Source organism: Elephas maximus, chromosome 19 (genome assembly GCF_024166365.1).
Source record: "Elephas maximus indicus isolate mEleMax1 chromosome 19, mEleMax1 primary haplotype, whole genome shotgun sequence".
Taxonomy (NCBI): Eukaryota; Metazoa; Chordata; class Mammalia; order Proboscidea; family Elephantidae; genus Elephas; species Elephas maximus.
In genome coordinates, this window is record NC_064837.1 from 34,434,506 (window position 1) to 34,447,484 (window position 12,979).

Below are 12,979 nucleotides of genomic sequence, written 5' to 3' on the forward strand. Positions count from 1 at the left end.
TCTAAGATTACTTAGGTATTCTATTCTTGTGCATGAATGTTTAAGACTTCTGTTGGTACTGTATTCCAATAGAAAATTTAAGATTGAAAAAGTAGACAAAGACTAGGATCTTTTACTTTTTTAAATTTTATTTGTTTTAGGTGAAAGTTTACAATGCAAATCAGTTTTTCATTCAAAATTTTTACAGAAATTGTTCCATGACGTTGGATGCAATTCCCACAATGTGTCAGCACTCTCCCCCTTTCCCTTGCCACCCTGGGTTCTCCACCTCCATTTGTCCAGTTTTCTTGTCCCTTCCTGCCTTCTCATCTTTGCTTTTGGGGAGGCATTGGCCATCTGTATCACATTCCTGAAGTGTGTTACCGTTTGTTTTAGAGACCTGTCTAATCTTTGACTGAAAGATGGACTTTAGCAGTAGGATCTTTTCTTGACTGCCTAAATTTGTACATAATACGTGGAAGTAATGCTATTAACGTTTTTATTTGTTTACTAAAAGGGCTATCACCAGTTATAACTTTCAGACTAAAACTGAAACTATATTAACACATTGAGAGATTTCCTTATACATGAACTTATTCTTTTCACAAATATTTACTGACTACCTATGTACCAAGCACTGTTCTTATGCAATGTGTGTATAGCAGGAAATAAAGGAAGCAGAGTCCCTTTCCTCAAGGAACTGACATTCTAGTGTGAAGAGACAGTGTCTCATGGTGATGAGTGCTATGAGGAACAAATAAAACAGCATAACGGGAAGGTCAGGATGGGGTAGCGATGGGTTCTAGTTTAAACAGGGTAATTTGGGATGTCTTCTCTTGGGACATTTGATCAAAAACCTGAATGAGGCCGTGAAAGTCTCACAGAAAAGTGGTCCAGAGTGAAGAAGCAGGATGTGCAAAGGCCCTAAGGCAGGCGAGGAGAGAGCTTAGGAGACTCCCAGGAATAACAAGCTGGCCAATGTGACTGAAGCAAAACCACGACAGAAATGGTAGAAAATAAGGTCAATGGTAGTAAGGAGCAGATCATGGGTCAGAATAGTTCCATGCTTTCTACAGAGAACTATAGTTCCACAAGGTTAGGGCATGATCAAATGATGCTAATGGCACCATTTCATCCCCTTACAGGCTACTTTAGAGGGGGAGTTATAGTCTACCAACCTCCATTCCTGGTGGCTAGCACGTAACTGTTACTCAAATGTTCAAGATTAGATTCAGAAAAGTATTTTTCTTATGGTCACAGAATTTACATGTAAACACTAGTCCATTACCATGCAGCTAGTACCTACAGGTCAATAAGGAAATGTGGGGAAAAGAATGGTCTATTATATTCATTCTCACTACTAGGCCAAGAGGAGTACTGCATTCTCCTCTCAGACTGTTCAAACATCAGACACTAGGTTCACTTCTAATTCAAAATGCAATTAAAATTCCTTCAAGAAACGAGGAACAACTTAAAACAATACACCTTATTAACACTGGTTACCACTTAAATATCTATGAGACATAAAGGGTACCGCAAAAACTTCAATTTCCGGTTGACAAAGCTGAGGCTCAAACACATTATTGAACTTCCCCGAGGTTAACAGGACTGTTGAATGAACAATGGCCAATAACCAAAAGAAATGGAATGTGAACTAGGAATAACTAATTCAAAAGCCCACAATCCACACCCACTCTCTGCTATATCAGGCTTGATATATTTACAACAACAAAAAAAAAACGTAGTGATATGCAGAGGAACTGGAGCAGTGTTACTGGTACACTAGTCATGCATAGAGCATCCAATCCATCTTGCCCAGAGGTTCTTTTGATACCAGAAAGTCTTAGGTTCAATGACATCATTCCAGCAAAACTACACAAGGCCATTTATGATAGCCAAGACATTCTAGAACTATGTATCTTTTAATTTAAAATGGAAGGAAACTTCAGCACTTTGACTACCTCATTGCACTGAAACCTGAAGGTTTAGCTATTTAATCTGAAGCCTTGTTAGTAAATGCTTCAAAGGAATGATCTGCCAATGCAATCATAGAATTTTTAAAAAATGATGACAGTTTTAGGGTAGGAGAAGCTTATTTTTCCTACTGAATTATACAATAAACATTTTGGTTGCAGTTTCAATTAAAAATTCTTCCTGAAGACAAAACATTAAACTCTAAGACCTTTGTATATACCTCTGAAATAATTTCCCTCTAAGAAGACACATGAAGTATTTTTCTAATCTGATATTTCTACAGTTTTCCTGGTCTTTTACAGACAGCGGCTGACTTTGAAGTTTTCCTCATAAAGTAACCGGTAGGTATGAGAATAAAGCTAACTTAAATATCAAACAAAATTAACTGCCTTAGGTGTGTTTCAAGGAGCTAAGAATCTTTAAACTTTTACTCGTCACTCCAACACAAGCAGTCCTTACCTCTCCAAAATTTACCTCATGTAAGAAAACTGAGTTTTGGTTTAATCTTAGCTTTATTTTGTGAATTATACATGATTAATATTTTAGTTCCCAGAGTCAGGCTAATTTGATGACAGAAAGACGTAACTCTTTATCCTTTAGAACCCTTTGCCTACAATAAAACCAAACTTCTTGTCATCGAGTCGCTTCCGACTCATAGCGACCCTATAGGATAGAGTAGAACTACACCAAAGGGTTTCCAGAGGAGCGCCTGGTGGATTTGAACTGCCGACCTTTTGGTTAGCAGCCAAACTCCTAACCACTGCGCCATAAGGGCTACAACAGAGGTTCCTTAAAAAGATACCGAGGGCGAGCTGAGCTTAATCTTCAAAGGCAGCCTAAATGATATTCTAAAACAACACTGATGGTCTAAATTACTTCTAAAATTGTTTCTTCCCTATGTTAAAATGAAGAAAGGAAATTCCTTTATGATGGTGCTCCCCCCCACCCTTTAAGCAGATGTTCTTTCTCAAGTATTTTTTTTTACCAGTTTCCTTCCCTATTTCAGAGGAAACCGCAGAATATTAAATTTAGAAGAAATAATCCAGAACACAATTTCAGAATGCTAAGAATTTTACATTTGGGGAAAAAACATATTTTAAAACCATGACCAAACCCCTGCAGAACAGATCTTCAACCCAACCAGAAAATGCATTACTCAAAACCACTTACCTTGAGAAAATTCTTGACACGTTCAGGATCGTAGCAGTTGCTTTCTCTGCAAATTCTTTCTACTTCTTTGATTTGCCCAGTCTTACAAGCTGCCTGAATATATTTAAAGTGCACATCTGGGTCCTGACTAAAGTTAACAATGGATCCCAGAAAATAAAAGAGACCTTAAAGAAACAAATAACTGAAATTAAACACAGATGCACCTTTGAGAATGACAAAACTAAAGAACATTTAGACAACAAAAAACACGGTTACACTCCAAGAAGGAATCTGAATACTACCGAAAAAACCCCCAAGCCTGTTGCTGTCAATTCCAACTCACAGCGACCCCACAGGACAGACTAAAACTGCCCCATAGGGTTTCCAAGGAGCAGCTGGTGGATTTGAACTGCCAACCTTTTGATTATTAGCAGGAGAGCTCTTAACCCTGTATCACCAGGACTCCACCTGAATAACAGATACTCCCAAATATAAACTGCTCAAAAAGCTTAATAAGACTACTACTTAATCCAGGAACCAGTTCCATAAAATTGATTTGCACTTTAATCCCAACTCAATGTTTTCTAATAGTTTAGAAATAATTAGGGGCAGCTGCTCAATACCAAAGTTCATTATTACATCGCACTCCATGTGAGAAATTTTAAATGAAGTCCCTTATACCAGCTGTTTTTTCCACGTGCAGTTAATACGAAACATACAAAAGTAGTTTGGGAAGAATTTAATGTAGTTCCGTCCAACAAAACTTTCTGTAATGATGAAAATGTTCTATATCTGCACTGTCCAATACAGTAGCCACTAACCTCACGTGGATATTGAGTACTTGAAACGTGGCTGGCGTGACTGAAGAACTAAATTTTTTATTGTATTTAATTCTGAATTACTTTAAATTTAAATAGCCACATGTGGCCAGTGGGTACTATACCGAACAATATAAATTTAGCGCATAGTTAACATATAGAAACAAAGAAAACTTGTAGAATCTCTTATTCTTCCTGTCTAGATCACTACCACAAAGAAAGGGGAGAAAAGGTAACTGGGGACCAGCAGTTTAGTTAATGAACATAAGAGCTACCCACCAGTGATTACATTAGTACTCTGTACAGCACTGGTTCTCAACTGGGGGTGATTTTCCTCCCAGGAGACATTTGACAACATCTGGAGATATTTTTGGTTGTCCCAGTGGGTGTGGGGAGGGTCTGATGCTACTGGTATCTACCGGATAGAAGCCAGGGATGCTGCTAAAGAGCCTATAACGCACTAGGCAGCTCGCCCTCCTACCCTGCAACAATGAACCATCCAATCCAAAACGTCTAGTGCCAACGTTGAGGAACCCTGCTGTATAGTAACAAGACTCAAAATGTCCTTGTCTAGAAACTCTTGCCATTACAGAGTCAGACAGTATAAGCATGAAATCTTATTATACCTAAACATCAGTATTTTCATCTTACAGTTATGTAGTGGCTTTGTCATAACTGTGTATCGTAAAATTCTGCCTTTAATTCACCTATAAAATATTCAAGTAGACAGTCTTGTTCACTGCACAACCCCTAGGACTTGACCAAAAAGGTACCTGACACCATTTACTGAATAATAAAACTTAAAATATTCGATAAAATTAAGCTTTTAGAAAGACAAGATTTCCAATAACCTGTGATCTTAAGTCTACCCCTCTTGGCCAGCTTAATTAAAACAACCCAGAACCTTCTAATTACCTTCAAAACTCTTGAATGATTCAAAAAGTTCAATCAGAGACTGAGTTGACAGTTGTTCATGATACTTAGAAGCCACCTGAACACAGATCTGAAGATTCTGACGAATATTGGCAGACAGCATGGCTCTGAGGCATTCTAGGGAGTCTTCTACGGATAAGGACCCAAAGTAATTCACTAACCACTAGGAGACAAAATAAACAAACAAAACAATGTTGAGCCTCATGGCAGTATGAAATTACTATTAGCCAGCACCACAAACACACTTTCATTATGTCAACTAACTAACACCAGTTGTTAAGCAAGAGACTGAAATACCTCAGGGTTAAGAAGATGGGTGTGAACAACTGCACGCTTTATGTCATACAAGTCAGTGAAGTGTTCCAGTGCACGCTGCAGCAGGCCGGCCTTTTCACACAGCTGAGCGATGTGAGCCCGGTCGTAATGGGTGAACATCTGATTCCCCAGGATTGCATCTGCAACCTATAAAACCACAAACAGAGTGAGTTTATTTCTGCACCCCACTGATACCAGTACTTCCACATCCAGATCAAATATTAAGATTCAATAATGAATAGATAAAAGAGACAAAGTACAAAGGAATGTTAGCTAACTTATTACGAGTGAGGAATAGGTACATTAGTAGCTTCAAATAACTGAATAATCTCAGAAACTCTGAGTAACTTCTACAACAGTAGTGAAAACACGTCTAAAAAGCATGAAAAACGTACTTGAGGTGCATGCATAAGATTCATCTCAAGCAACCGCGTCTGTAGAGGACCTTCGGATGGGCGATTATTCTTTAGGGCATCAAGCAAAAACGCAGTACACTGCTGGATCAGGTTGTATTCCATAAAGACGTCCACAATCTACAAAATATAATGTAATATAAAGGGTACTATTTAAAGATGTTTAAAAACTACTGTATGATACTGCTGATGATATGTAAATGAAAGGAAAAAAACTGCACATAGATGGTATCATACTATCCATTCTTCTGTAACTTGTCTTTATAAGAAACTTCAGGTTTATCCATATAGATACAACTTCTAATTCCCATAAACTTCTTCAAACTTGTTCTAAGTTGATCCTCCCATTCTCCATTTAAATAAAAGTCCACAAAATACCCTTTAATCTCTTTACCTGTGTGATATCAGCAAGAGGCTCTTCATCCTGAACCAACATTTGAGCAAACTGCTGACCCTGATCTGGACTGATACGCATTACATTTCTCAGCAGGAAGATCCAATCTGGTGTATATCCAACCTATAAATGGACAAAAACTTAAAGCCATCTACAAAGTTTCATTTTTTAAGCATTTAAAGGCTTCTTCTACAATAAAATCTTACCAATTTAGAACTACTGGTGCAATTACAAATTCAATTTCGATTAAGAATGATCAATTTGACCTTGGTTTATGTCATGCAAATGGACACCTTGGTCATGACTTATTTGAACAAGCAGCTGTACATTCTAATAATTCCCTTATCCATTTTCAATGAATGACCATTTCAAATTTTGTTCTAAAAGGTTAAACATGCCCCTGCCATCTTAAAATCTGATAAGCCATGCAAGAGTAATTATTACTATTTCTGAATTCTATTTAGAGCTAAGATAGGGTTTTTAAACTCTCCAAAGTTCAAAATTTAAGGAAATTCACTAGTAAAGCCACTGAGAGTTGCTACAGCCTAATTTCTATGATAAAGTTTTAATAAATTTATGTTGAGAGTTTGTTTCACTGAACTCACTTTTTTAGCATATAAAACAATCTTCTGGACTTGACCTGTTTCTGCAAAGCACTGGATGACTTTATTTGGGACATTAGCCCTCAGGTACACACTAAGTGCTAATGTAGGATCCACAGATTTCACAAGATCACCTAGTTCTTCAGAGCATTCCAGCTGGCCAAAGCAAAAAAAGAGATTAATTACACAGGAGCTGTTCCATAAAAACTGATACTAAATTCACTATAAATAATAACTAACACAATAGGTACTTATCTACCCAATTTTCCCAGAATATATTATAAATAACTACGCAGGAGACATGAGTGGTAAAGACTCTGATCTTGTATTCACAGCAATGTATTGGTAGGATTCTCTGTACATCATAAAATTAAACAAGGATAAAAAGCTCACGAAGACTTCATATTTATAGATATTACCAGCTACCTTTTTAGGACTGTAAGTAGTTTATTTAAAGCAAAATCTTATACTTTTAACAACTAAGAAAATTCTCATATCCGACCCATGCGGTCCCAGTTTTTCAAAAACGTTACATCAAAAAGTTTAATATATTATTGAATGAGCCAGATGAGGCTCACTATAAGGACCATTACCAAAATTAGGCCGTAGCTTGTATGCCTGAAGGATGTAAGCTAAATTACCTTTTTGTCTTTTAGATTTAGGACTGTGAGGCAGAACTAATTGCACAAGGTGAGTAACAGATAAAAATGTTTAGGTGGTACACACAAGCAGATATTATCCTGTATTATCCAACCTGCCTTAATAACTCAGCTCCCCAATCTGGAAAGCAGCTTCCCAGAACAGTTTTGCTTTACATACTAGAGTTGGTTTTTTCACTTCTAATGGTTACTTCAGAGAGTAGTCCTTGTAATTAATAGTCAGTGCCAAGAAATAAAAAGTTTTATCAAGAATCTGTACCTCTTAACAGAACACGTTAACTAATGAAGGGTGACCAGTGTCCCTTTTACCACAATTGGATCACATATGATTGTTCACAAAAGAAGTTAATACCCCAAAAGCTTTTACCTCTGTTATATAGGTCAACTCAGTTACCTTGGTGGTTTCCATCCTTCCTTACCTTAAACAATTAGGATGGACATCAAATATCACTACTCGGAGAAACATGGGCAAGTCAACGTTATCACTGTGGAGAAAGGCTTTTTGTGGTGGTATGAAAGGACTAATAACACTAATGGGTTGCTGAAACTTGTCTGTTGCCTTACAAATTAGCAATATTTTCCAGAGTGCGCTCTACAGAACATAGTATCATTAGATCTTTGTGTGTAAAAAGAAATTATAAGGACTGAGTAAATACAAAAGGCATAGAGAAATCCTTCAGTATGGAAACCTAGTTAACAACATAAAAAAGGTTCACATTTAAATAAATTTTAAAGACACTGAGTTAAATATTTCTCCATGTAACACCAATTTACAAAAACTCATTGCTGTCGAGTCGATTCGGACTCACAGTGACCCTACAGGACAGAGCATAACTGCCCCTAAAGGGCTTCCAAGGAGGCCTGGTTTACATTCTGTGAAACCACTCTGGGAAACAGTACTTCATTAGACAGCCCTATTTCTTGTTAACACATCTACAATTCAGCATTTTATATAACATTATGTTTTCTGGCACACGTACACATGCTTACCAGCAGCAAATACCACAATTTCGATGATACTTGGAAAGCTCTAAAAGAAGACATAAATACCTGTATGGTTGAAACAACTGCGCATATCAAGTGTGGAACATAGAAATATATTCCTATGTATAAATATCTGTCACAGATATTGACAAATATGAATGCATACTCAAGTAAGCTTCTGCCATTAAGCTTTTCCTAAAGCAAATGCATAGCACTTCACTTCAGGGTTAGTAATTTTAACAACTAAGCAAGAATACTGGATTTTATTTTAAAAACTAAACAACAAAAATACCCCCACCTCAATGTGCCAAAAATGTATTTCCAAAAGGAAATCAGTTTATGCATCTCATGCAATGTCTGCTCCTATAACAGACAGTGGATGTACTGAATAATGGCTGAACACGTTTTGGTGCAGCCTCTCTTGGCTTGTTTTTTAACGTGCTCTACCATGTTATTTGGAGCCCCGGCAGTGCAGTGGTTAAGCATTTGGCTGCTAACCAAGAGTGTGACACCTGGAATCCATCTCCTCAGAAACCCTATGGGGCAGTTCCACTCTGTCCTCTAGGGTTACTATGACTCGGAAGCAACTTGACGGCAATTTGGTTTTATTTTTTTGTAACGCTGTTATTTAATTCAATCAAAGCAAAAATATGTTGACAAGTTAACCTACCTTATCTTCTTTTAACCATTTCTCCAAAAGCTGCTTCCGCCCTTGCTGAAGTACAGGCCTACACAGTTCTAAGGATTCATATTTGTTCAACTGACCCTGGTCCAAAAGAATTCCAAAGTATTGAAGGAGAGGAGAAGTTTGACCTGGCTGGGCTGGGACACTCTGGAACCGACGGATGGTATCTGGAGTACGGAGGATTCCCTTTAAGAAAGTGAAATTTTAAAGACTATTAAGGTGACCCAAATATCACATTAATCATTCCATGTATGAGTATCTTACATTAATTTTAAAGGCATGATCCCATCTGCTAACATCAAATTTCTGATCTTCCACATCTATAGTAAAGATTCAGTCAACATCTGTCACAGCTCTGGTTTGATGTTATAAGATTATTCAGAATCAGGAACATACCAACTACAACGTCAACATGTAAGAGAATAAGTATAATCACAGTACTTGCAGCTAGTTACTACCCCAAGTTCACATTAAGTGCAAATTTCATAATTAATACTGGCTTGAAATATGAGGTGTCAATTCAGTCCGACATAATACAATGGTGATGGGAATAAATTCAGTTTGATTTCAGACAACGCTATCTATCATAAACTGGACGGAACGTGTTTAATCTCCAACATTTGAAAATAAAATCAGTAGTTATCATTTATGAACATCAAGCTGCATAAACACCTAAGCAAGCATCACTACATTGAGGTAAACCACAGCTTGCTAGGTCTACACATCATTCTAACGTCCTGAATTTTACGAGGCTTTTTTGTCTTAACCAAATCTAGAGGCACAAACAGGTAATCATCATGTTCTAGTCAAGGAACCTGTAACTTAAAAAGAGGCTAGTATCTCTGTGGAAACCTGGTGCCTCTTCTGACGGTATTAGAAATAAGGAATATTACGTTAGTCCAATCATGGCCACTTAATTTCCGTAACTGCTTATTTACCTTTGGTGCGTTGGCAGCCACCTTTGCTGCCTCTGAGTAATTTCCCTGGGCAAAAAGAGCATTAAATTTCCGGGCAAAGAGTTCTTCAGCCCCAGCAAGGTTGTTACGTACAGCCATTCTCAGAGCCAGATCAGGATTTTGTAGGACGTTGGTGATATAGGGAATTATGTTTTCTTCTTCCACACATACTGACAGAACCTGCAATTTAAAGATTAATAGATAGCCGCAATGTGTTTATTTGGATACGAACGATATCAAATCTGTTTAGAGCAAGTTTATTACTTAGGGTATTGAAACTAAAACTGTGATAGCTGCTTTCTTGTTAGCCAATAAAAGAAAAGAAGAAGAAGAGATATAAAAAAGAAAGAGGCCAGAAAAGAGAAGACTAGGGAGATTTAAGACTGAGTGCCATAGGGTGCTAAATCATTTTGGGTTTCCTAAAATACGGCCATTCTGTCATGTTAAAACCCCCTACTTCATACTGTCCAAGCTCTAATTGCTGTGCTACCATCCATTCTTTTTTAACGTGATCAAAATCAAAGATTAATTTAGCTCTGAAAAGACAATTTCACATGGCTTACAGAGTCTCAGTGAATGCAATTTTGACTTTCAGAAATGAATCTGAAGGCGGCATGAAATCCAAACAAAACATAGGGCTCACCTAGAAGTTTAAGCTATATTCCTTTTAACTCTGGGATTTTTCTACGAGAATTTTTCAATAATTTACCTTAATTTCATTTATATTCCTAGGTGCCAGATTATATACTCAATAAGGTCAGGGACCACTGTATCCTTAGGTACCTACTGTAATGCAGAGCATACAGTCGATGTTTAATAAATGCTTAGTGAATAGCCTTAATGATACTGAAAGAACCAAGAGGCAAATGTGGTATCGGTAAAGGATAAGTTCTAATTGTTTCAGAGAACTGTTACCCACCCTTGGTCCTCCTAAAAAGTCACTGCTACAGAATGCTGCCCTACCTTCCCCCAAGAGCTGAACTACTCTCAAATGCCCTAGAGAAAGGGAATCCTGCCCTACCCATCCATCCCTTTCCTCAAGGCCAGATGTGGCTATATACCCTGGGTTATAACTACTTACATTACTCCTAGCAGCATTTCTCATATTATTGTAATTGCTTGTCTGTTTCTCAGTCATATTCCACAGCAGGAAAGGGTCTTATCTTTAATTGTATTACTAGTGTCAGGCAGTAACTAACACAAAACACATGTTTAATATATTTTAGACAAATGAAAATGGAAATTTTTTTTGTCCCAAGATGAATAAGAATTGAGCACTATTTTAGAACTCAGTAACCAAAGAGATCTTAACCCCCACCTTTGACTGAACTCTTACCTCCTAGGAAAAATGAGCAAGACCAACAAATTCAGTTCTAACTACACTTCCTGAAGCTTCCCATTGATCACTACCTTAGTCTTCCCTAACACACAGTTTCATCTTTACCATACTTCTAGATCGTTCTACCAGATTTCTAGTAATCAGTACTTAGGATTCACAGGGGTCAGAGGAGGTTACTATTCCTGTATCTTCTAAAGTACTCAGTTCTACCAAGTTTGAAATTTAAGCTAAATAGCAAAGGTGTCTGAGACAGGAATGTGGCTATAATGTCATCTTGACTGATTTTGTTTTTTCAATCAAGAGAAACCATACATTCATCACTTAAGGGCATATGCCCAGTTAGTAGTCTGCTTTGATAAAAAAGAGTACAGGAAATCCCTGAGGTTTAAGGCTACTATAAATACCTAAATCTTTACTCAAACCAGCTGGCATGTAAAACTGGGGGTGGGGGTGGGAAGGACAGTTTAATATCAATTTTTAGTATCAACTATCAATAAGCTCCCAGAAGCAGAATTATGAATACCAAATACCTATGGCGAAACCATTCCAGATTCTTTAGTTTAAACTTATCTTAAAAACATCAGCACAGCAGCAGAAATAAAAAGTTTCCCAGTTTCACAACTTCACGATCGTTAGAAATTCTCTAAGTAGCACTCACGTAGTTCACCAGAAGGTCAATTCATTCTTGATTTTTCCAAGACAGACACATGCTACTGAAGAGTAACTACTGAATTTTTAAAACCACTTTTGTGCCAGACACTGACTGGTGCTAGAAATACAATTAAACAAAGACAAGTCCCTTTTCTAATGAAGAATAGTGACTGAGACAGTTAAGTTAGCAATTTTAATTCAGTGTGATAAGTACTATGATGAGGAATATAAGTTATAGGGGCATAAAGCAGAAGCACCTAACCAGGTCTGGAGTTAAAGTAGGGAATGGATAAACACCAAACCAAACTCATTGCTGTCGTGTCGATTCCGACTCATCGCAACCCTATAGGACAGAGTAGAACTGCCCCATAGGGTTCCCAAGGAGTGGCTGGTGGATTCAAACCGCCAACTTTTTGGTTAATAGCCACAGCTCTTAACCCTACACCACCAGGGTTTCCAGGAATGGATAGGTAGGGAAAAACTCCCTTTTCTCTACAGGAATTTCTTCATATACATATCAGATTTCATAAACCAACTGAGTAAAAAAGAAAAACAAACAAAAATCCCCCAACTATCTACCTTTCTTTGCTTACTGCCTGGTAAAAATACCAATTTGGAGGAAAACAAGTAAAAGGCAAGACTAAAAACAGTACCAAGTTTTTTTCAGAAAATAAGATACTTCTTGGTAGAATATTTCCAATTATATTAAAACACTAAGAAAACACAGAAAAAAGACCATTTGTGAGGTGGTGTGAGTAGTTCCTCAAATGTGACAAAAACAGCTAATGGATTTTTCTTATCCAAGGAGATAATTTTCCAGGCATCCTGCAATAGCTACTATAACATATTATCTTCCAACATTAAATATTTTGTAATAATTAAGGAGTTAAGAATTACTTTCCCTGTAGTTTATAACCTGTTTCAGAGATTATAATATGAAAAAAGTAGCTGTAGAAAGTACACGGTCTGTCAAATGTGGCCCAAGTATTGTCTTTTGACAATAAAGGCACATATACAGGATTAAAAGGAGACTTTCTATTCATACACTTCCGTATTTTCAGGTATGTGCTATTTTCTGATACCCAAAGTCCCGACTTACTTTTTGAAAACAGTAGCAAGTATTAATTC

At 37.2% G+C, this 12,979-nt stretch overlaps 1 protein-coding gene across 1 annotated transcript in view; it reads right to left on the minus strand.

Moving 5' to 3' along the window:
- The window catches only part of CLTC (clathrin heavy chain), a 66,215-nt gene that overhangs the window by 22,092 nt on the left and 31,144 nt on the right, over positions 1 to 12,979 (minus strand). Inside the window, exons 7-14 of the mRNA XM_049858844.1 lie at positions 9,844 to 10,041; positions 8,891 to 9,091; positions 6,581 to 6,733; positions 5,976 to 6,098; positions 5,564 to 5,701; positions 5,151 to 5,315; positions 4,836 to 5,016; positions 3,124 to 3,287 (exon numbers count right to left, since the gene is read on the minus strand). Coding sequence (XP_049714801.1) covers positions 3,124 to 3,287; positions 4,836 to 5,016; positions 5,151 to 5,315; positions 5,564 to 5,701; positions 5,976 to 6,098; positions 6,581 to 6,733; positions 8,891 to 9,091; positions 9,844 to 10,041 — 1,323 coding nt within the window. The remainder of the gene's footprint in view (positions 1 to 3,123; positions 3,288 to 4,835; positions 5,017 to 5,150; positions 5,316 to 5,563; positions 5,702 to 5,975; positions 6,099 to 6,580; positions 6,734 to 8,890; positions 9,092 to 9,843; positions 10,042 to 12,979) is intronic.